The 23,421-nt window shown below is 52.0% G+C and overlaps 1 protein-coding gene across 1 annotated transcript; it reads right to left on the bottom strand.

The window, feature by feature from the left end:
* Positions 1-983: 983 nt before the first annotated feature.
* Positions 984-21,184, bottom strand: LOC114922983 (zinc finger protein 135-like). The gene is made up of 8 exons (XM_029285305.1): positions 20,810-21,184; positions 18,611-18,737; positions 15,514-15,630; positions 14,640-14,756; positions 13,383-13,496; positions 5,274-6,137; positions 1,849-2,726; positions 984-1,292 (listed from the first exon to the last, which is right to left on the bottom strand). Exons 1-8 carry the CDS (start codon positions 21,182-21,184, stop codon positions 984-986), a joined length of 2,901 nt encoding a protein of 966 aa, XP_029141138.1.
* Between the last annotated feature and the right edge of the window lie 2,237 nt (positions 21,185-23,421).

Raw genomic sequence — 23,421 nt, 5'->3', positions numbered from 1 at the left:
CCCATTAGTCTTTTGTGTTGTAACGACCTGGGTAATGGGCTGTTACAACACAAAAGACTAATGGGCACACAGCCAGCACCTCAGCTACTCAGGATGTTACGAAACAGCCGAACAATCTGCAAACAATAAGTCCAACACAACCAACCAACCCACCTATAGCAACAAAGCCAGCACTCCAGACACCCCCACCAATATTTATAGAGAGACAGCAGCTCCGATCACACTTTGCTCGCACAAGCACGAAGCCGAAGACCCCAGCCTGAAGATGACGAGTGGGACCTCGTCGAAACGTCGCCAAGATACTCTCAATCTTACACGGGAAAAGACCCGAATACGCCAAGACCTGCATGTGTGTGTGTGTGTGTCTGTGTGTGTGTGTGTGTGCGCGTGTATGTATATGTATATGTATGTATGTTTGTGTGTGTCATTTCCTCGCATGCACGAGCTCATTATAATTTTTTAATCAAGGGAAAAGAGGGAGCACAGAGCAGAGACGTTACACAAACTAAAAAAAGAAAAAAAGAAAAAAAAAGAAAGCAAAGAACTCTTTTTCTTTCAGCCACCCATTCCCCAAGTTTCAGCTTTTCGGGGATTTTTTCCCCAAGGCATAACAACAAGAGCTTATAAAACAGCATACAAATCGAGCATAACGAAAAAGCAAGATAGTCCGATCACCCCTTTGGGTTCTTCTCCTTCTCGTCTACCTTCTCTGTCTCTCCCCCATCCCGACAACCACATTCCCGCAACGGTCTCGGAGGTGACCCCAGCAGCCAAGATACAACGGTGTCTTCCCGGAGGTCTTTTGAGTCTCAAAATAAGAGGAAAAAAAAACCTGCAGGGGATTCGGGAAGCCCAGCAGTGATCCAACCGAAATCCTGTCTCGTCCTGTCTTTACTTAGGAATTGCAGAATTTAACAGAGTTGGAAAGGGCCGTGGAGATCTTCTCCTCCAAACCTCTGCTTGAGCAGGAGACCTGATACCTTTCACGACAAATGGAGGTCCAGTCTATTCTTGAAAACCTCCGGCAATGGAGCATCCGCAAGTTCTGGAGGCAAGCCGTTCCACTTATCAAACTTCCACTTATCAAACTTGGGTTTCTGGGCAGACGTGCCCAGGATCTGGCTGGGGAAGCCAAAACAGAGTCCAAGACAAACGGGGCCCAATTCCTCTCTTGATCTAATATCCACATCTTCACGACGACGAGCCTCCAAAATATCCACATCTTCATGACCAAGGAAGCCTCCAAAAATAAAATAGCCTCTGCCCCCATTTGCTTCTAGTTCCACATCCTTCTAAAACATGAAACACAAGAGTTGGTCACAGACCGAATGAAGACGAAGGTGATCAGTCAGCACGTTGCCCATCAACAACTAAGGACCTTCCACGGCTGATCGAAGGCTGATTCGGGACCTTCAAAGGCCGATTCAGGATCTTCCGGAGCTGATCGAAGGCTGACTTGGAATCTTCAAGAACTGATCGAAGGCGAATTCAAGAGCTTCAACGGCTGGCTCAGCATCTTCGGTGGCTGATCAAAGTCTGACTGGAGACCTTCAAGGGCTGATTAAAAGCTGACTCGGGACCTTCAAGGGCTAATCGACGTTTTTTTCTTTCCAGCTGAACAGAACTATCGTCAGCCCGATTCCCCTAGGAACAAAATCCACCAAGAAGGGAGGCTACAAACAGGAGCTCAGCCCCATCCCTTGATGACACCCCCCCAGAGAGTTCAACTTCTGCATCTGAATTTACTGACGAGCTGAACTAAAAGAGGGTGAGCTGGGGCATAGTCCCTGTTGCACCGGGCGATCAGGAAGCGTGCGTCCCTTTCAGGAGGGCCAAGGGCCGCCCGGCGGTTTCGGAGGGAGGCGCCGGAGGCAAGGCGCAGCAGTGCTGCAGGAGGCGCTGCTTGCAGGCGAAAGCCTTGGGGCAGAGGCCGCACTTGTAGGGCTTCTCCCCCGTATGGGTGCGGAGGTGCTTCTGCAGGTGGTGCTTCTGCATGAAACTCTTCGGGCAGAGCGGGCACTGGTGGGGCCGCTCCCGCGTGTGGGTGCGCTGATGCTTGGCCAGGTGATGCCGGCGGACGAAGTGCTTCCCGCAGTCCGTGCAGTGGAAGGGGCGCTCTCCCGTGTGGGTCCGGAAGTGATTGGTCAGTTTGCTTTTGTCCGTGAAGCTCTTCTCGCAGGCCGGACACTGGTGAGGCCGGGCGCCCGTGTGGCTCATCTGGTGACGGAGCAAGTGGTCCGAGCGGCTGAAACGCCGGGGACAGTAGGGGCAGCCCAGCAGGTCCTTGGGGACGGGCTCAGCTGGCGCTTCCCGGTGGGTGTTCTGATGGAGCAGCAGGTGGACGTGGAGCCGGAAGCGTTGGTGGCACAGGGGGCAAGCCCACAGCTCCTCTCCCGGCTGATGTCCCGTCTCTTGAGGGGGCATCAGGGGGCTTCCATTCATGAGCGGGGAGGAGAGATTTCGTCCCGGAGAGGTGAGACCGCCGTAACTTTGCGGCTGCTCTTGGCGGCCAATCTGGCAGTTGCGGTGGACGTCTTCCGATGGACTGCCCTCGTTGGCACTGGCCGTTTCCTCTGGAGTGTCTCTCGGCCACAGACAGGAATCGAAATCCTCTTCTTTCTTTATAATCCTTTCCACGAATGTCTCTCCCGGCATCATCCAGGTCTCATGGCCTTCCGAGTCATCCTCTGGCTCCGTTTTGATTAAGACGTGATTTGTCGCAAGGGCTGCGGGAAATAAGGACAGCATAAACCCAACATTCGTCATGGTTTGGTCCCACCACACATAAGGAACGCACAAGCACATTCCCCCAAACCAGGATTTCTCAACCAGGACAACTTCCAAGGTGGGTAGGCTTCAACTCCCAGAATTCTGCTGGGAGCTCAGGGAATTCTGGGAGTTGGAGACCACCCGTTTTGAAATTGCCAGAGTTGAGAAATATGGCCCCCGAACCCTGTCATCTTTAAAAAAAAATATCTTTGTTTCCCAGGTAGTCTAAATCAGCGTTTCTCAACCTCTGCGACTTTCAAGGGTACGATCTCCAGATCCCAGAATTCCCTTACAGGTTAGCTGGGGGATTCTGGGAGTTGAAGTCCGCCCGACTTAACGAGTTTCTGAGAAACAATGCTGGGGATCCTTACAGAGATTTGAAGTCGATGGGACTCTACATAAAACCCCAAAACTCTGTGGTAAAACCAAAAAGACCGTAGAGAAGAATTGGGAATGAAGGCAAAACAGACCGACATTTCATTCCACGTTTAAGATGATTTTGAGCGACCGGTTCTGGGGGCAGCTTTCGCAAAATGACTCTCTCTCTCTCTCTCTCATATATGAGACACGGATAGCACCCAGCTGAAGGCAGATCACGTCAAGCGAATACAAGCGAAAAAGGCTTCCTAAATTCACACGGATGTTGGGTCCCCGTGCTTGGCTTTCACGGATGGTGGCGCGCGAGGACAGCTGAAGGAATTCTCAGGCTAGGACGGATCGTTTTGATGACCACCGTTAAATAATTTTATTGAATTGACAGGCCGCCGAACTCTGAGCGACTTTGGCCGGTTTACAAGTGGTTTAAAAAGACGTCAAACGTTTGGAAACAAGTAACAATTACAAAAAAACAAAAAAAAGGAAAAAGATGGTGAAGAAATAAACCCAGATTGAAAGAGGGAGGAGGAGGAGGAGGGTACCCAACTAGGTAGCATCATCAGTGCTAGAAGGGAGTGGGGTGTGTGAAGAAGAGGAGGAGGGGGAAGGACTATGGGGTCCTTGGCGTTCTCCGAGCTTGGTGGTTTTCTTGCAGACGTTTCATGACCCAACTAGGGAACATCATCAATGCCAAAAGGCTTACGTTAGAAAGCTTCTAGCACCAATGATGTTACCTAGTTGGGTCATGAAACGTCTACAAAAAACCAGCCAAACTCACGAGAGGATCTAGGACCCCATATCATCGTCGTCGCCCTCCTCCCCACAACCCCCTCTTCCTTCTAGCACTGATGATGTTCACTACCTGGGTCATTAAATGTCTGCAAGAAAACCACCAAGCAAGTGGGACACTCAGCCCCAGTTGATTTAGGAATTTGTCTCTCGTCCCCCGGGGCCGACAACGAAGATGGACACCAGAGGCTTTTAAAGGACCACCAGTTTTGATGGAATACGACCTGGGCATTTGGACTTTTTCAAACTACGGATATAAATATTTTACCGCACATAAAAAGATTAATCCAACGACAGTTTAACAGATCTGCAATTATTATTTGACTGGCTGGCGTCACCCTGCCACTCACACGTGCCTCGCTTAGTTTGGGTTGAACCAGAAGATCCCGGCAATTTGGCTAATTTCTTCAAAGAGCCGAAGAAAGAATTTATGGCTTGTTTAGCAAGTGATGCAACCAGGACTGTGGCTCCCTCTGAGAAGGACAAACCAGAATAACTGGTTTCACTGGAACAGGCCAAACCATCCCGTGTTTGGTAGCGTGAAAACATCAGTAGGAAAAAATGGTGTTTTGTTTAGGGCTAAGACACGTTATGGCTTAATTTAAGCCCCCCCAAAAGGACAGTGTTCCTTAAATTCTTTCCATTTCTTTTTAAAAATACATTTATCAGAGTCTTTTAAAGCATTTGGAGAATCAACCACTTCTTAATGTATTCTGGAAAAGGGCTTTGGGGGCAGTTATAAGATGCTCTCGGTTGTTTCGGCAGTTTTGACACGATCAAAAAAATTAACACACGTGCCCCGAACTCTGATCCACAGTCGGGGGTGGGGGGTGAGGAAACAAGGGCAGCACACAAAGCCATTTCTTCACATCTCTAAGTTTATTTCTCAGTTTCCACAGAACAACAAAGAAAAAAAAAGAAATCCAGAAAATATACGTTAAAAAAAAAGAAAGAAGTGTTCCGCTCAGACCCATTAGCGTTCGCCCACCGGCGAACCGAGAGGTCGCCTCCGGACAGTCCCCCCCCCCGTTTCGAGAACTTTGACATGGAGACCTTTGTGGTTAGGGGACAACACAACGCCTACAGTATTGTACACTGCAAAGAAGACCGAAACAACAATCCTGGAAGTGCTTGCTTACTACCCCTTTTGGTTAGCTTTCGCCATTCACAAGCATTGTTCAGAAAGACACCCCGTAGAAAAAGGTCCCCGCTGCGACGTCTCCGGAACTCTGATCTCCGGGATAGAGAGGGGGAGTCTGCTCTTGAGGTAGCCTGGCGTGTCCCCGCAGGGCCGGACTAGATGAAGATGGCGTCAAGCAGGGCTTCTCGGACAGCTGTACCCATCAGCCTGTTCTGCTCCCGAAGGTGGATTTTCTGATGTTGGAGAAGATGCTGTTTCTGGGTGAAACTTTTATCACATTCGTCGCAACGGTAGGGCCTCTCTCCGGTGTGGATGCGTTGATGCCGGACAAGGTCCGAGGGATGGCTGAAGTTCTTGCCGCAGTAGAGGCAGGCCAGGGAGCTGCCGCCGCGCCCGGAATGCAGCCGCTGATGCGTGACGAGGCTCTTCTTTTGGGAGAAGCTCTCCGGGCACCGGTTACAGCGATATGGCCGCTCGCGCCCATGACCCTTGGGGTGCTGCCGATAGGAGGACTTGACGTTGAAGGTCTTCACACACTTGGCGCCGCCGTATGGCTTGTCCGCACCCGGCCCCCGAGGGAGGGGCTTCAAATTATGGCTTTGCTTGAAGGTCTCTGCGCAGGCCACCGAGGTGTACCCGCCGCCCCCGGTGTGGATATGCTGGTGCAGGGTGAACTGCTGCTTGTAGGTGAAGCTCTTTTCGCAGGACGCCGGCGGGGCGCCGTGGCTTTTCTGGTGAGACGCCAGGCTTTTGTAAAGGCGGAAGCGTTTCCCGCAATCAGGACAAGCAAACATTTTGTCCTCCGGGCAGTGGCGGGGCTCCGTCGGGATGGTCAGACCGCCACTAGGGCCAAAACCACCTTCGCCGGGCAAGGCTTCTTCTTCTTCTGGTCCGGGATTCTCGGCGTGCCTTCGCTGCTGCACAAATGCGGAGTAGCGGCTGCCGACGGAGGCTGCTTGCGGGTGAGTGTGGAGGAGCGTCTCGTCCGTGCATTTGAGCCCCAAGCTTTCGCACAGCGCTCGCTGAGCTTGGAGAACCTCGGCTTTGAAGGCCAGCCCGTCATCTGGGGGGATTGAAAGAAAAGGTCATGGGGTCATGCTTCTCCAACGGACACGGCCTCCTCTACCCCAGCGGGCTGTCCTGGTCAATTGGGCCAGGAGGGACCCTCGTGGTGCACGGCCAGAAGACCCCCTCCACGGTCCAGCCTTGCTGCAGCACACCTGCCTACATGCCACATTACAAGGCCACCCAGCCTCTGTCTTTCCTGCCCGGTGGTGATGGTGGTTTGTTTTCCTTTGGCGAGAAGGAAACGCTGCCGGATCTGGCTGTGCACGATGGGAAGAAGCCAACCAGCCCTTCCTTGCTCGCCTCCTTTCAAGAATGGAAGCCAATTCTGGGGGGGGGGAAGGGGACGGGGATGGGCTGCTTTGAATTCTAAAAGATTGCTAACCCAGCGGGGAATCACTTCGGCCAACCATCCGGAAGCTCCCTTTACCACCGGGACTTTTGTTTTTCAAGAGTGGTTGGATATACAGGCAGTCCTCGACTCAACGACCGTAATGGAGCCTGCATGATTGTTAAGGGAAGCGCCCACCCGCTCGCCTCATTTATGACTCTTGATCTCCAGGATGCGGTCATTAAACCACCATGTGGGTTGTTCAGCGGTACCCGGGGCGGCCCTGGGACTTCCAGCACAGGCCTGCTCCAGGCTTACCAAGGCCCTCCGCAACCGGAGGCGCCCCGTGTTACGCTTCCCACACCCTCCTCCTCACCAAGAGTCACCCCGTTGTCCACTTAACTTTCGAAGATCTCCACAGCTCGCATCGGCGAAGCAAAGCAGGTTGCGTTGTTCCTGGGCCGCGAGGCGCACGTCCAGAAGCAGCTGCATTTTCGGAGCACCCACAATTCGTTTCACGGCAGCAACCGCTTCCTGGATCGCGCCACACGGCCCAGCCAATGAAGCAGCCAGGCCTCTTTCCCTGACTTAAGCAATGGAGCTCCAGAGATCGTCGAAAGATAATCGAGGAGGAGGAGGACGTAGGACCACATCGGGTGGGAAGCAGACCCAAGGTTTGCAGGGGGAAGAATGGGGGAGGGGGAGGATGCTGTAGGGTTCCTGCAGTGGGTTAAGAGTGAATGGCTGCACAGATGCCGCAGCGGCCGGGTTGCGTAAGTAGGTCTGCCCTCATTGTGAACCATCACTGGGATTATCCCAAAAGGGCTTTGGCCAAAAGGCAACTGGACTTTCTTGATTTATTTTTTCCTCCCCCCCCCCTCAAAAAAAGAGTTTCGCTTCTCATCCAAGAAGCTTCTTCGGCTGTGGAGGAGACCGAAGAACCGAAGAAGCTTTCGAACGGGAAGATGAGAAGTCAAATGTTTTCCAGGAAAAAAAAGAAACAAAAAAACAAAACCCAAAGGAGGTCGAATTGCCCTTTGGAAAAAACAAGAAAACAACTCTGACTTGGAGGATTGAGAATCTCCACAGACGTCAGTACGATTGTAAGTCAAGGACTACCTGTAATTTATCAAGGATTCACTTTACAGCCGGGTGCATAAAAGGGTGCATCTTGGGGGATCACCCTGCCTGCCTCACCCTGGATCATCGCACCCCACCCCGTCCGGGAACGTGACCTGTCTTTCCAGATCAGAGGACAAGCAGGTCAATCACCATCGTCGCGCGTTTGAGCAAATCTTGAAGATGGGAAGACGAAAGGGAGAGAGGGAGGGAAACAACGTGGCCTTCCTTTGTCCCCACCCCGCTCCGAGACACCTACGGGAAAAAGCCCCAAACGGGAAGGGGATTCCGTTGGTCCTTACGTGAAGTTCTTTGCTTTCCCAGCTATTCCTCGCCGCTCGCCAACCTGCTCATCCCCTCCCAGCTCTTTGTCCAGGTGGTCTCTAAGCCAGCCTTGCCCAATCTCCAGGATCTCAATCTCGGCCGTCACCTCTGGCCTCTGCCAGCCTCCGGGGCTCCCAACTCTCACCAGCTCCGCCCTGTGGATACGCCCGGAGGTCCTGCTCCGTGGTCCAAGGAATCGGTTGCCCCCTCCCAAATCAGACGGACGGGGTGGGTGGCTTAGCACAGTGGTCCCCGATCTTTACGGCTTGGCAGGAGGGGAGAGGGGAACTGGCCCGCCACTTCGCGCAGCCCCGTTTCAAAACGGCCGCAGCCCAGGGGTTGGGGACCTCCAGCGTAGGAGGTTAGGACGAAGCTGTCTGAATGCATCAATGGAGACAATCTCCTTTTGGCTGTAATTATTGTGAGAGTCGCTTGACGGCAAGGTGGGCAGCGTATAAATGTAATAAATTACAAATTGAATGAGTAGATTAGGATAGACTCGATGACTCATCCTGGGACCAAGATATCAAGGTTTACATTTTACAAAGGAAGTAGAGCATGGCAGAGGAGGGGAAATTACAGGCAAAGGATGTTCCTTTGTGGGATCTGGGTGGGGAGACCCCACACTCACGTCGGCCCTCCCAGTGGAAAACGTTCGGGGACCACTGTACCCAAATCTAGGTTCCACAGATAGCCAAAGCAGCCCAAGACAAGGGATTCTCCCTCAACCACAGCCTCTCAGCAGCGAAACCACGTCAAAAATAGCTCAGATGCCACCCCAAGAGAAGGGGCAGTGGGCTAGCAAGGAACGGCAGAGACTCACCCCTAGCCAGAAAGCAAACACGGTCCCTTCCCGACCACCGATGTGAACTCCGAGCAGCTTCAGCGTTGTCCCGTGAAATTTGCAGGACTGAGCAGTGGGGAAGGGGGATCCTCTGCTCCTCAAGGTGGGGTGGGATCTCCAGCTAGAGTGGCGGGTGGTGGAAAGAGACCCTCCCCCCTTTAAGATACCCAAAGCCTTTCTCTGCCTGTTCCCATGCGAGTGCTATCAGTTTGGTGAGATTCTTGCAAACAGGCACGTAGCAATCAAGAAGCAACTTGAATTCAGCTCACGGCGTCGGGCTGGTTCTTTTGCGTCTGACGTAAACCCAGATAACTAGATGGGGTTTTTTTTGTTTTTTGTTTTGTTCTTGGGAACGCACACCCACTCCTTCCTCCATCCTCATGTGTTCTGCCCTGCCTAAAAGAACCCCAAGTGGGGGGGAGGGGAAGGTAAACACTACTCTGGGCATAAAGTGGAAGTACGTCCACTCGGACTGCATATCAACATCAAAGCTTCCAATGTAACCGAATCATCTGTCGTGTGTCTTTTGAGGGTTAGGGCAGAGGTCCCCAACTTTTCTGGCTTGGCCCAGTGGGCTGGAGGGAGGGTGGGGAGGGGATAGTTGCTTCTGAGTGGCAGGTGGGAGCATGCAAGCGCACGCAGCTCCGTTTGCGTGAGCGGCAGGCGGACACGACAGGCACTCACACGAAGGGAACTGCGCGTGTAAGGGCTAATGACCATCACTCACACAAAGGAAGCTTCGCACAGGAGCAGAAGTGGCCGCCACTCTCGCAAAGGGAGTTGCGCACTTGAGGGCTAACGGCCACCGCTTGTGCGACGAGAGCTTCGCACGTGAGCCCGAGGCCGCCACTCTCGCAAAAAGAGCTGCGCGCGTGAGAGCTAACGTTCCCTGCCCAAGGGAAGGGAGCTTTGCGTGTAAACTCAAGCAGTTGCTACTATCACAAAAAGAGCTGTGTGTGAGGGCTAACGGCCACCGCTCGAACGAAGGGACCTTCGCACGTGAGCACAAGCAGCCACCACTTGTGGAAAGAGAGCTGTGCGTGCGAGGATTAACCACCGCTCGAACGAAGGGAGCTTCGCGCATGAGCACAAGCAGCTGCCTCTCTCATAAAAGGAACTGTGCGTGCGAGACCTAACAGCCACTGCTCGAACGAAGGGAGCTTCGCGCGTGAGCACAAGCAGCCGCCACTCTCACAAAAGGAGCTGTGCGCACGAGGGCTAACGGCCACCGCTCAAACGAAGAGAGCTTTGCGCGTGAGCACAAGTAGCCACCACTCGTGAAAGGGAATTGCGTGCACGAGGACTAACGGCCACTGCTCGAACAAAGGGAGCTTTGCGCGCGAGCACAAGCGGCCGCCACTCTCAAAAAAGGAGCTGCGCGCATGAGGACTAATGGCCACCGCTCGAACGGAGCTTCACGTGTGAGCACAAGCGGCCGCCACTCTCGCAAAAGGAGCTGTGCGCGCGAGGGCTAACAGCCACCGCTCAAATGAAGGGAGCTTTGCACGTGAGCACAAGTAACCACCACTGCTGGAAAGGGAGCTGCGTGCACAAGGACTAACGGCCACCGCTCGAATGAAGGGAGCTTTGCGCGTGAGCACAAGTAGCCGCCAATCTTGCAAAAGGAGCTGCGCATCTGAAGGCTAACGGCCACCGCGCGAACGGAGCTTCATGTGTGAGCGCAAGCGGCCGCCACTCGCAAAAGGAGCTGTGCGCGCAAGGGCTAATGGCCACCGCTCGAACGAAGGGAGCTTTGCGCGTGAGCACAAGCGGCCACCTCTCGCAAAAGGAGCTGTGCGTGCAAGGGCTAACGGCCACCGCTCGAACAAAGGGAGCTTCACGCGTGAGCACAAGCGGCCGCCAGTCTCGCAAAGGAGCTGTGCGCGCGAGGGCTAACGGCCACCGCTCGAACGAAGGGAGCTTCGCGCGTCAGCACAAGCAACTGCCACTTTTGCAAAAGGAGCTGCGTGCCCAAGCGCTAACGGCCACTGCTCACAAAAGAGAGCTTCACGTGTGCGCTTGCCCGCCACTTGTGTGGCCCACTTCCAAGCAGGCCACGGCCCGGTAACGGGCCGTGGCCCAGAGGTTGGGGACCCCTGGGTTAGGGAGATGGCCACACCTCTGGAGACGCCCCAAAGGTGCTTTTTCCAAAGCCAACTGGAGTTTTCTTGATTTCCCCCCCCCCTTGAAAACATTTCGCTTCTCCTCCAAGAAACTGCTTCTTCTCGGAGGAGAAGCAATATGTTTTTAAGGGAAAAAGCCATGAAAAGTCCAGTTGTCTTTTGAAAAAGCACCTTTGTGAAAAACCGGGATCTGGTGGATGGAAAAAAATCTCCGTAGACAGCTCTGGAGACAGGTTCTAAACATCGGATTGGGGCTAGCTTCCCAGTACGGACCGTTGCGAGACACAGAACCCCCTCCCCCCCCAGAAAGTTTTAGCCTGCACAGATAGTCCTCAACTTACGACTCTGATTGGGAGCAGAATTTCTGCAGCAAAGCAAGGTGATTGTTCCGTTGTTACTGATTTTATGACCTTGCGGGCCGCTGTTGTTAAGCAAATCATGTGGTCATTCACCAAATCTGGCTTCCCCCGTTCGGTTCTCAGAAGCCAGCTGGCAAGGTGGCCAAATGGCGAATCCCCACACACACAACACACACATGCCGGGATGCTGCAACCGTCATAAATACCCGCTTGAATCTTGATCATGCGACCGAGAGGGTGCCGTGACGGTTGCAAATGCGAGGACCGGTTGTTAAAAGCCACTTTTTTTTTCTTTGAGAGGTCACTAAGAAGATGGTTGTTAAGCCGAGGACTCCCTGTATCCAGAGGATACGAGCGCATCCGGAGTGTCCGCAAAGAGTTCACCCAAAACGGGAGAAAGCTGGCAACGCGCCGCAGAGACAGAGTGATAGAGAGATGCCAATCAAGGGAACGCAAAGGGGAGATGTGGATCGGGGTGGGGGGGTGGGGGGGAGCTCACTGAGGGAGGCTGGAAAATAGCCTGCAGAGCAGCAGGAAAGAACGACTGCCCTCTACACCAGGGCTTTTCAACCAGTGGTACGGGTACCACCTGTGGTACACTGGCACCTGGCAGGTGGTACGCGACCATCCTAGAAAAGTGGGCTGAACTGGTAGCAGCACCGCACAAGCCTGAGCGAGAGACGGCTGGAGCTGCAGGGCTGTCAGGGCTCAGCGGAAGCGCCAGGATCAGCGCTTCTTCGGGGCTGTCAGGGCTCAGCGGAAGCACCAGGATCAGCGCCAGGCTCCAGTTGGAGCTCAGCGCTGATCCTGGCACTTCTGCTGAGCCCAGAAGAAGCGCCGATCAGCCGGAATGTTGCAGCATCTCCAGGGTCCTGTGATTTACATTCAGATGCTTGGCAACCGATTCATATTTATGACGGTCACGGTGTCCCAGGGTCCTGTGAAGTGACCAAAACCTGCTGCAACCACCCAGCAGACAGGGGGATAAAAACCAAACAGTCCCCCCACCCCACCCCCGCTGCCAATCCTCAACAGAAACGCTCACAACAATGAAAACCTCGGACAGGAGGAAAAGCGCCGCCGGGTGGGCAGGCAGGTGTCTTGCTCGGCTGTGGTTTGGGGGGCACTTTTTTCAGTGCCATTGTAACTTCGAACAATCACTAAGTGAACTGTTGTAAGTCGAGGACTACCTGTACTTTATCACTTTTTTTCCTTTTGGGGGGGGTCATCAAGTTTTTGACACCTTGCTAGGCGACTGGTGGTACTTGGATATTGCCATATCCTAAAAGTGGTACAATGGGTGAAAAGGTTGAAAAGCCCTGCTCTACACAAGCCCCAGAGGCCGCTATCAGCAGTAAACGGACGGGTAAACTGAAAGAACGAAGTGCATGGTGACACCTAAAAGAAAAAGTCTGCAGGCTGGGAAGAGGAAAACCACAACAAGCCTCAAAGCATCGATAATCAAACACCCTCCAGAGTGGACAGTCTTCTCAGGGATGTGTGAATAGGTGTGTGTGTGTGCACGCGTGTGTGTAAACACAGCCCCCCCTCACACACACACAGAAGCTGGAGCGGAATACAGGTAGTCCTCGACGTACGACCACAATTGAGCCTAATGTTTCCATTGCTAAGCGAGACAGGGGTTAAGTGGGCTGGGCGCCATTTGCCCCAGTGGTCCAGTGAATCTCGGTAGCCGCTAAGGGTGGGAACCACGGTCGCTAAGCGAATCTGGCTTCCGGCTGGTCAGAAGGTCGCAAAAAGAGGACCAGGTGCGACCGCGGGACGCTGCGACTGTCATAAATAGGAACCATCTGAATTTCGACCTTGAATTTCGACCGGGGGGAATGCTGTGACGGTCGCCAAGTCTGGGAAATGAGTCGCTTTTTTTTTCAAGGCTGTGGAAAGTCTGGTCACTCAACGAACGGCTGTTAAGTCGAGGACTGCCTGTATCCAGGTTTTTCTGGGTTCAAATGACCTCCCCCAAAAAATGGGTTTCAGTTTAGAAACCTGGGAACTGGCTCAGGATTCAAATCCAGCGACGAAGAAAAAAAAATACAGGGACGCAAACGGAAAGGCGGGCGGGATTTGTCCTCGCATCTCGGAGACTGCAAGGCAAGGTGGTCCGGTCCGGCGACTTACTCACCCATGCTCGGCGGGAGGTGCAGCTCGCTTTTCTCCGAGAGGTCCGGGCCCTCCGCGTTCCCCTCCAGATCTCGCTTCCGTTGGGAGCCGAAGGACGTCTGGGCGACTCCGTCGTCTGTTCAAGCAAAGAGAAGACAAGAGGGACGTTCATGGTGGGGCGGGCTGGGGGCTGCCTGGTCCGCCAAGGTGTTCTGCCGTTGTGTAGGAGGGGGAGGAGTCGAGAGTCTGGCTTTCCTGAGGGACCAGCTGGGGAGGGTCCTTACAGATGGAAGATAGATGATAGATAGATAGATTAGATAGATAGATAGATAGATAGATATAGATAAGTGTCTGTGTGTATGTGGATAGATAGATAGATAGACAGACAGACAGACAGACATAAATAGACAGAGACAGGTGATAGATAGATAGATAGATAGATAGATAGATAGATAGATAGATAGATAGATAGATAGAGACAGACAGACAGACAGACAGACAGACAGACAGACAGACAGAGATAAACAGAGAAGATAGACAGGTGATTAGATAGATAGATAGATAGATAGATAGATAGATAGATAGATAGATAGATAGATAGATAGATAGATAGATAGATAGAAACAGACAGACAGACAGACAGACAGACAGACAGAGATAAATACAGAGAAGATAGACAGACAGGTGATGATAGATAGCCAGACAGACAGACATAGACACACAGAGATAGACAGACAGGTGATAGATAGATAGATAGATAGATAGATAGATAGATAGATAGATAGATAGATAGATATGATAAATAGATGAAAGAAATGATATCAGGCATCTGACTATCTCCAAACAACTCCAGGGACTCCTCAATGTATGACCACACTACAGCCTGAAAATTACGTGAAATTTTTTTCCCATGACCCCGGGAGAGGACGCTGCGACGGTCGTTCAGTGTAGAAAAAAAAAACGATCCCAAGTCGCTTCTTTCACTCTCGTCGCCACATTGGAACGCTCACAAAATGAACCGTCGTGAGCTGAGGACGGCCTGCCTTACGCTACGTTTCGTGTTCAAGGTTTCCCTAAAAACGGAACGTGTTTTTTTTTCTTCCGATTCCGTTTCTTTACATTCTCACTCGTCCAGCAGATTTTCGTCGCACGGAAAGCCGGAAAAAAGAAAAAGATTTTACGGTTGTATTCGGCAAGATTCTGTTGGCCGGAAACGTCACTGGGGCTGCCGACGCCGAACAATCTGCCAAATATTCAACCGTGGTTAGCTTCCACTTACCGACGCTGGGCATCTGTGGGACCCTCCGTCCTTCCCTGGGTTCCCCTTCTCGGCCCCCATGCGCGTGACCCCCTTCTTCCGGTGGGGAGGAGAGGCAGGGTCTAAAAACTAGGATTTCTGCGTGGGGTGACAACAACAGGTCGATTTTCGCGGGAGGATCGGGCCCCGGCGAGACTTTGTGGCTTCAACTCAATGGCGAACTTCCCAGGCGCTTAAAAAGATATTCCTTTACGGGTAATCCTCGACTTACGACCGCAGAAACCTGTCGGGTGAGCTTTGCGCCCCATTTTGCGACCTTCCTTGCTGCCTCACTGCAGCTGTTAAGTTAGCCGCACGGTCGTTAAGCGAATCTGGCCTTCCCCTCCCCCCCGTTGACTTTCCTGTTCAGAAAAGGGGACCCTGCGACTCGTCATAAATACGAGTCAGTTGCCAAGCGTCCGGAGTTGGATCATGTGGGGATGCCGTGACGGTTGTGTGAAAAACTTTCCCCCTTTTTTCCCCCAGTGCCGTCGTAACTACGAACCGTCGCTAAATGAACGGCTGTAAGTCGAGGACTGCCTGTAAACGCCGATTTTGGGGTGAAAACATGGGTAAATGTGGGTCATGGGAACCCAGGCCGGGAACCGGTTGCCCAAAATGCAAATGTGTGTATCTGTCTATTCAGAACCGGATTGTAAGCATCCTTTGGCGAGCCTGCCGTTACTTCAAATGGTCGTTAAGTCGAGGACTACCTATAACTCAACAACCCTGCCTCCTGTTTTGCACCCGGCGAGCTGGGCCGGGCCGAGATGCTGGCTGAGGAATTCTGGGAGTTGAAGTCCACAAAATTGCCAGATTTGGAGACCCCCCCCGATTCTACCGTCTTCCTCCTTACCTGGGCTGGGCTCTGAAGTTATCACCCTGTCCGTCGTCGCTGCCTCCTCTTCCTCGGCGCAGGGACGTTCGCCTTGCTCGATCCGGGAAAGGAGATCCGGTTTAGCGATGGCATAGTCTAGTCGGAGAAAAAGCACACCCCTTTGCAACCGTCGGATACGCAACGCGAGGCTGATTTGTAACGAAAAGTAGTTCTGGACTTACGACCTCTGGGACACAGCAGCTGTCGGAATTCGTTGCGGGAATGTATTTTTGGGGAACAACTACGGTAGTATTCAGCCAGGAGGTGGCGGTGTTTGCCAGTTTGGCTCTATGGTATATACTCAGTGGTGGGATTCAAATATCTGAATAACCGGTTCTATTATGTGCACTTCCAGTGGGCCGTTCTAGGCCTGGGAGGCCTCCTCCAGGCCTCCAATGCGTAGAAGATTCCGGAAGTGGCACCAACGCACTTCCGGTGCACTGTTCTAGGCCTGGGAGGCCTCCTCCAGGCCTCTGAGGCCTAAAATGGACTTCCGGAAGTGGTATCCATGCACTTCCGTTGGGCCATTCTAGGCCTGGGAGGCCTCCTCCAGGCCTCTGATACATAGAAGACTTCCGGAAGTGGCATCAACACACTTCCGGTGGGCTGTTCTAGGCCTTGGAGGCCTCCTCCAGGTCTCCAAGGCCTAAAATGGACTTCCGGAAGTGGTATCCATGCACTTCTGGTGGGCCGTTCTAGGCCTGGGAGGCCTCCGATGCGTAAAAGACTTCCGGAAGTGGCATCAACGCACTTCCGGTGGGCTGTTCTAGGCCTGGGAGGTCTCCTCCAGGCCTCCGAGGCCTAAAATGGACTTCCGGAAGTGGTATCCATGCACTTCTGGTGGGCCGTTCTAGGCCTGGGAAGCCTCCGAGGCTTAGACTGGACTTCTAGAAGCCAGCCGGTTCTCTGAATTCAGGTAAATTTAGCTACCGGTTCTCCAGAACCGGTGCGAACCGGCTAAATCCCACCACTGTATATACTCTAGGCCGCTTCGTTCTACGTTGAGCTTCCTGTAACCGTTAAAAACAGTTGAGCAGTAAAGCACATGGTGATGGTACCCTTTGTTTGCTCTGTGGTACTATATATAAACAGAATTCCTAACAGCAACAGTCATAAGTACCGTGTTTCCCAAAAAATAAGACCCGGACTTATTGTTTGGGGGGGGTTGCCTCCAAAAGAGGGACCAGGTTTTATTTGGGGGGGGGTCCTTTTCCACTTACCTCCGGCAACAACAGCCCCTGCCCAGCCGGCTCATTTCTTCTGCGACCGAAGGAGGAGCTTCATTCTGTAGCTGAGAATGGAGCGCCGGCCTGCATTTCAGAGTCAGGCCTTCCCGGAAGGCCTCTGCAGCTGAGCACCGAGTTATGGATTCAATCCATAGCTCGGTGCTCGGCTGCGGAGGCCTTGCAGAACCGAGCTACGGGTGCAAAAGGCAGGCCTGGGGTACGCCGCAGAAAAAGAGGGCCAGCGAGGAGGGGCCTTGCTGCAAAATAAGTGGGTGCGGGGTGCGTGGGGCAGCTCCACCTCCCCACCTCAGCTTGATGTTTAGGCGTGCGCCCCACCCCAAAAGTAGGGCTTATTTTGGGGGGGCAGGGCTTATATTAGGCCCATCCCAAAAAATCAATCTAGGGCTTGTTTTCGGGGAAACACGGTAGGAGTCAGTTGTCAAGCACCTGAATTTCAATCACGTGACCGTGGGGATGATTGAAAGGTCGTAAGTGTGAAAAACGGTCGTTAAGTCAGTGCTGGTTTCAACGGTCACTGAAATGAGCTGTCGTTAAGTCGAGGACGACCTGTACTTCAGCCAACTACTCTGTTTTGTTCTTAAGCGGTGTTCTTAAAATTAAGATGGGGCTGGCAGCATCCCACTTCGTTTAAAAATGAAATAAAATCTAACCCTACGGGAAAAATCCGACAGGAACCGAGAAGACGGTTCAGGTACACAAAGGAGGAACCAGCATGTCTTTGGCTTCCGATCACCCTAGAAATCTATCCCTCGATACGCTGAGAATTGCATTTTACAAAACTGTATCCAATTTCAACATTGTAGAAAAACGCCGTGAAAAATTATTTTGGATGGGCAACGCATCTCTGGCTTGTCAAATTTCACATTACGCTCCGTTGCCCCCAGCAGGTCCTCCTGATTTGTGAGTTTCTCGACATCTTTAAAGAGTCGAAGAGCGTTCTGACCCTCGCTGTCTCCAGCCCTTGGTCTAAACGAGAACAAGCCAGGATGGTATCTCAAAAGGAAACTGAAAGCAAAGAGGAGAACTAGACGGAACAAGATCATGGCTGTCTTGTAATGTTCTCCAGATGTTCTCCTGAGGAACTTGTTAGGGACCAATCTGGAGGGAGGCCGTCACCTAGGCCAGGGGTCTCCAACCGTGGCAACTTGTGGGCCTCAACTCCCTGAATTTCCACGCCAGCTGGGAATTAAGAGAGGAATTGAGGTTGAGGTCCACAAGTCTCCACAATGTTCTCCAGATGTTCTCCTGAGGAACTTTTAGAGACCAATCTGGAGGAAGGCCGTTAGCTATGCCAGGGGTCTCCAACCGTGGCAACTTGTGGGCCTCAACTCCCTGAATTTCCACGCCGGCTGGGAATTGAGGTTGAGATCCACAAGTCTCCACAATGTTCTCCAGATGTTCTCCCGAGGAATTTTTAGGGACCAATCTGGAGGGAAGCTATCACCTAGGCCAGGGGCCTCCAACCATGGCAACTTGTGGGCCTCAACTCCCCGAATTGCCACGCCGGCTGGGAATTAAGAGAGGAATTGAGGTTGAGGTCCACAAGTCTCCACAATGTTCTCCAGATGTTCTCCTGAGGAACTTTTAGGGACCAATCTGGAGGGAGGCCGTCACCTAGGCCAGGGGTCTCCAACCTTGACAACTTGTGGATCTCAACTCCCTGAATTTCCACGCTGGCTGGAAATTAAAGAGGAATTCTGGGAGTTGAGGTCCACCACTTTTAAAATTGCCAAGGCTGGAGACCTCCGATCGAGACAATTCTCCCGCGCTGATCAAAGAAGCCAAGCTTTGCATTTTAAACCCACTAGGAGAAAAAGCTGATTTTTTACCCAAGGAGACCAGCGACTCGTAGTTGCTCTTCATCACGTTCTTGTAGAGTTCCTTCTGCCATTCCTCCAGGTTGCTCCACTCCTGCTCCGAGAAGTAGACGGCATTCTCCTCAAAGGTCACGGGCACCTGGAAGAACATCAGTTACGGGCTTTGGATCTTCTCGATCAAGCCGCTGGTGACCAGCTGGATCACCGCGGATTCCACACTCAGCACTGTTCAGAGGGACAAGATGGTCCTCCATCTCAGCTATGAGGGGTGGGAGGCGTACATCTAGGAGAACGTCTTGTCCGACAGAGGTTAACCAGCCATTCAAAGCGCCGCTAAATCGATTTAGCGACGACCTTCACATTTCAGGTGGCGCCGAACTCAACTCAAGATCCAAGATCAACGACGGGATGGGAGCGAATGCTCAACCAGCCAAGGTCTCAGACACAACTGGTGGGACTGGACAAAAGCCCAATGGAACCGAGGTGGCTCCGCGGAATAAGAGCAGGTGGAGGAGATACATGGGAATAGTAGGGATTTGGATACGGGTCACCTCTCTTGAGGGAGCTGCGTTCAAGGTGCTGGTTGGTCAACAATGAAGTCCTACATGGCTTTTGTTTGAAGGACCGTCTCGTCCCAGTTACATCCACCCGACCCACCAGAGCTGGAAGGCAGGAGATGGGATGGGTTGTCCTCTCTTAAGGAGGTCCATCTGGTGGGACTCAAGAGAAGGGCCTTCTCCGTGTTGGCGCCCTCCCTGTGACTTGAAGGACCGTCTTTTCCCAATTACACCCACCCGACCCACCAGAGCATGGAAGGCAGGAGATGTGATGGGTTGTCCTCTCTTAAAAGAGGTCCATCTTTTTCCGGGATGACACGGCTGCTTTGATGATCACAGGCACTCACAAAAGCAATCAATCGTTGTCTGCTTCCAGGGTCACACACCTCCTCCTCCTCCTCTTCTCCACAAACCCCCCTCCCTTCTAGCACTGATGAAGTTACCTAGCTGGGTCCTGAAACATCTGCAAGAAAATCATCAAGCTCAGAGAGGGACAAAGACCCCATATTTCTCTCTTTTCCCTTCCCTTCCCTTCCTTCCTCCCTCCTTTCTAGCACTGAAGACGTTACCTAGCTGGGTTACGAAACATCTGCGAGAAAAACCACCCAGCTCAGAGAGCCCCCCAGGACCCCATATTCCTCCTCCTCCTCTTCTTCACGCACCCCACTCCCTTCTAGCACTGATGATGGTACCTAGTTGGGTCATGAAAGGTCTGCAAGGACACCACCAAGAGAGCACCAAGGACCTCAGAGTCTTCTCCTTCTCTCCTCCTTCTCCCCCTCCCCGTCTCCTCCTCTTCCTCCCCTCTTCAACCCCACTCCCTTCTAACACTGATGAAGTTACCTAGCTGGATCACGAAACATCTGCAAGAAAATCATCAAGCCCAGAGAGGGACAAAGACCCCATGTTCCCTTCCCTTCCCCTTCCTTCCTTCCTTCCTTCCTTCCTTCCAGCACTGATGGAAGTTACCTAGCTGGATCACAAAACATCTGCGAGAAAAACCACCCATCTCAGAGAGCGCCAAAGACCCCATATTCTTCTTTTTTTCCTCCTTCTCCTCCTCCTTCTCCTCCTCCTCCACTCCACACAGCCCCTTCCTTTTTGCACTGATGCAGTTCCCTAGCTGGGTCCTGAAATGTCCGCAAGGAAACCACCCAGCTCAGAGAGCACCAAGGACCCCACAGCATTTCTTCTTTTTCTTCTTCTTCTTCCTCCTCCTCCTCCTCCTCCTCCCTTCCTTCCTTCCTTCCTTCCTACACTGATGCCGTTCCCTAGCTGGGTCCTGAAACGTCTGCAAGGAAACCACCCAGCTCAGAGAGCACTAAGGACCCCTACAGTCTGTCCTTCCTTCCTTCCTTCCTTCCTTCCTTCCTTCCTTCCTCCTCCTCGCACTGATGATGTTCCCTGGTTGGGTCCAGAGATGTCTGCAAGAACATCGCCCCCCGCTCAGAGAGCACCAGGGACCCCACAGTCCTCCTCCTCCTCCTCCTCCTCCTCCTCCTCCTCCTCCTCCGTTCTAGCACTGATGCCATTCCCTAGCCTGGTCCAGAAACCTCCGCAAAGAAAGCAGCCCGTCTCGAGACTCTCTTCCATGCCTCTCCCAGGAGCGCTCCCCGCGAGGAAAACCCAGCCGCCCGCGTCCCCATCCTCTGACCTTAGGCGTCTCCCCCTTGGCGCCCGGCGGGAGTCTCAGGATCCAGAAGTTCTGGTTCTTCAAGAGGTTCTCCATGTTTTCCAGCCGGCGTTGGAGGAGCCCATACTCCTGGATCAGGGTGCCCAGGGCGGTCAGCTTGCACTCCATCTGGTTGCCAAAGTCCACCACGGCGTTCTCGCAGTCCACGTATTTCTTCTCGTTGGTCATGACCCGCCGCTCCAGGTTGAGCAGGCGGCTGGCGTGGGAGTCCACTTTCCGCTCCACCGCTTGGATGGCGGCCACCACGGTCCAGAGGGAGAGCTCGGCCATGTTCTGCTTGACCTCGCGGTCCAAGTTCTGCTCGGGGAGGAGAGGGAGCGGCGGGCGGGACTCCATCCGGGGGGGGGGGAGAAATCTGGGAATTCTTTAAGAGAGAGAGAGAGAGAAAGAGAGAGAGAGAAGGACACTGGAGGAGTTGTCGAAAGAAAGAGGACGCCCGTAGCCGTGCGGAGCCTCGGCGGTTGTCAAACGTTTAGGCAACGTCGTCAGTGCTAGGAGAAGGGAACTCGCTCATTTAAAAAAAAGAAAGAAAAACAGACCAATCCTGTTGCAGGGGACTTCGAACGTGGCCCTTTTAGGACCGGTGGACTTCAACTCCCAGGATTCCTCCGCCAGCCTGCCTGGCTGAGGAATTCTGGGAGTTGAAGTCCCCCAAGTCACACAAGGGCCCAGTTTGAAGACCCCTGTCTTAAAGCCTCCCGTCTGAGGAATTCTGGGAGTTGAAGTCCCCCAGTCACACAAGGGCCCAGTTTGAAGACCCCTGTCTTAAAGCGTTCTGGCTGAGGAATTCTGGGAGTTGAAGTCCACCAGTCACAAAAGGGCCCAGTTTGAAGACCCCTGTCTTAAAGCCTCCCGGCTGAGGAATTCTGGGAGTTGAAGTCCCCAAGTCACACAAGGGCCCAGTTTGAAGACCCCTGTCTTAAAGAGTCTTAAAGAGCTTGAGCAGGGGGCTGGACTAGAGGACCTCCAAGGTACCTTCCCAACTCTTGTTATTCTACAAGGGTCACCTGCTTGAGCAGGGGGCTGGACTAGAGGACCTTCAAGGTCCCTTCCAACTATTATTCTGTAAGGGTCACCTGCTTGAGCAGGGGGCTGGACTAGATGACCTCTAAGGTCCCCCCCCCAGGTCTATTCCGGTTGATTCTTTAACGCCTCAAGGGCCTGCCTATTTTTCACACAGATGTGGGCTTTGAATATAGTCTGATATAAATGCCAAGGGGGGGGGGGGGGAGAATAAAAAAACAGGCAGCTGATGGTCTAACATTCCCCCCCCCCCAAGGCCTTATTTGCAAAATACAATTTAAATACAAAATAATCCACCCAAACTCTGAAGCAGACCGTGTGGTTTATTGGGTTGCTGAGTGGAAAATTTAAATTTATGCAGATTTTCTTCTCCCTTTTTAGGGTCCTTTAGCGGTATTATAGTTTTGTTTTTTTTATTATTATTATTATTATTATTATTGATCACCGCACAGTCAGCCAGATGTTCAGACTGCATTTGGCATTTTGTCTACCTATCGAGTCCTTCCCAAGGACCTGGGATATATTATTATTATTATTATTATTATTATTATTATTATTATTATTATTATTATTATTATTGGTCATCGCACAGTCAGCTAGATGTTCAGACTGGATTTGGCATTTTGTCTACCTATCGAGTCCTTCCCAAGGACCTGGGATATATTATTATTATTATTATTATTATTATTATTATTATTATTATTGGTCATCGCACAGTCAGCCAGATGTTCAGACTGGATTTGGCATTTTGTCTACCTATCGAGTCCTTCCCAAGGACCTGGGATATATTATTATTATTATTATTATTATTATTATTATTATTGATCATCGCAGTCAGCCAGATGTTCAGACTGGATTTGGCATTTTTGTCTACCTATCGAGTCCTTCCCAAGGACCTGGGATATATTATTATTATTATTATTATTATTATTATTATTGATCATCGCACAGTCAGCCAGATGTTCAGACTGGATTTGGCATTTTTGTCTACCTATCGAGTCCTTACCCAGGACCTGGGATGGGCAGATGTGGATGTTTGATGGTATTACAGATCTCATCGCAGGATGGAAGCAGTTCCTAGGAAGGCCGCCTTTTGCAATTGACTAAGGGCGAATGTGTCAATGCCGATGATGGTGTTCCAGTGGTGCTCCAGTTGTTTTGGGATTGCACCCAAGGTGCCTATGACTATTGGTACTACCCTTGCTTGCTTTTGCCAGTCTTTCTATTTCTATTTGTAGGTCTTTGTATTTTGTGATCTTCTCCAGTTCTTTCTCGTCTATTCTGCTGTCTCCAGGCACTGCCACGTCCACTGTCCCAGACTTTTTTGTCTTTCTTATCGACAATTGTTAAGTCCGGGGTGTTATGTTGCGGGTGTTTGTCTGTTTGAATTCTGAAGTCCCAGAGCAGTTTAATTTTATCATTTTCTATGACTTTCTCTATTTTATGATCCCACCAGTTCTTGCTTACAGGCAAATGATATTTCTTGCAGATCTTCCAATGCACCATTGTTGCTATTATTATTATTATTATTATTATTATTATTATTATTA

The sequence above is a fragment of the Protobothrops mucrosquamatus genome, unplaced genomic scaffold (genome assembly GCF_001527695.2).
Source record: "Protobothrops mucrosquamatus isolate PMUCROS unplaced genomic scaffold, P.Mucros_1.0 scaffold1492, whole genome shotgun sequence".
Classification (NCBI taxonomy): domain Eukaryota; kingdom Metazoa; phylum Chordata; class Lepidosauria; order Squamata; family Viperidae; genus Protobothrops; species Protobothrops mucrosquamatus.
The sequence above is the reverse complement of the archived record's forward strand: the minus strand, read 5'-3'. Positions and strand labels throughout refer to the sequence as shown.

Coding starts and splice junctions, on each gene's coding strand:
- LOC114922983 (XM_029285305.1), bottom strand. CDS start 21,184: ATGGAGTCCCGCCCGCCGCTCCCTCTCCTCCCCGAGCAGAACTTGGAC. Junction 14,757..15,513: donor AACTTCAGAGCCCAGCCCAG/GTAAGGAGGAAG, acceptor CACCCCACGCAG/AAATCCTAGTTTTTAGACCC. Junction 2,727..5,273: donor GGAGCAGAACAGGCTGATGG/GTACAGCTGTCC, acceptor TATTTCCCGCAG/CCCTTGCGACAAATCACGTC.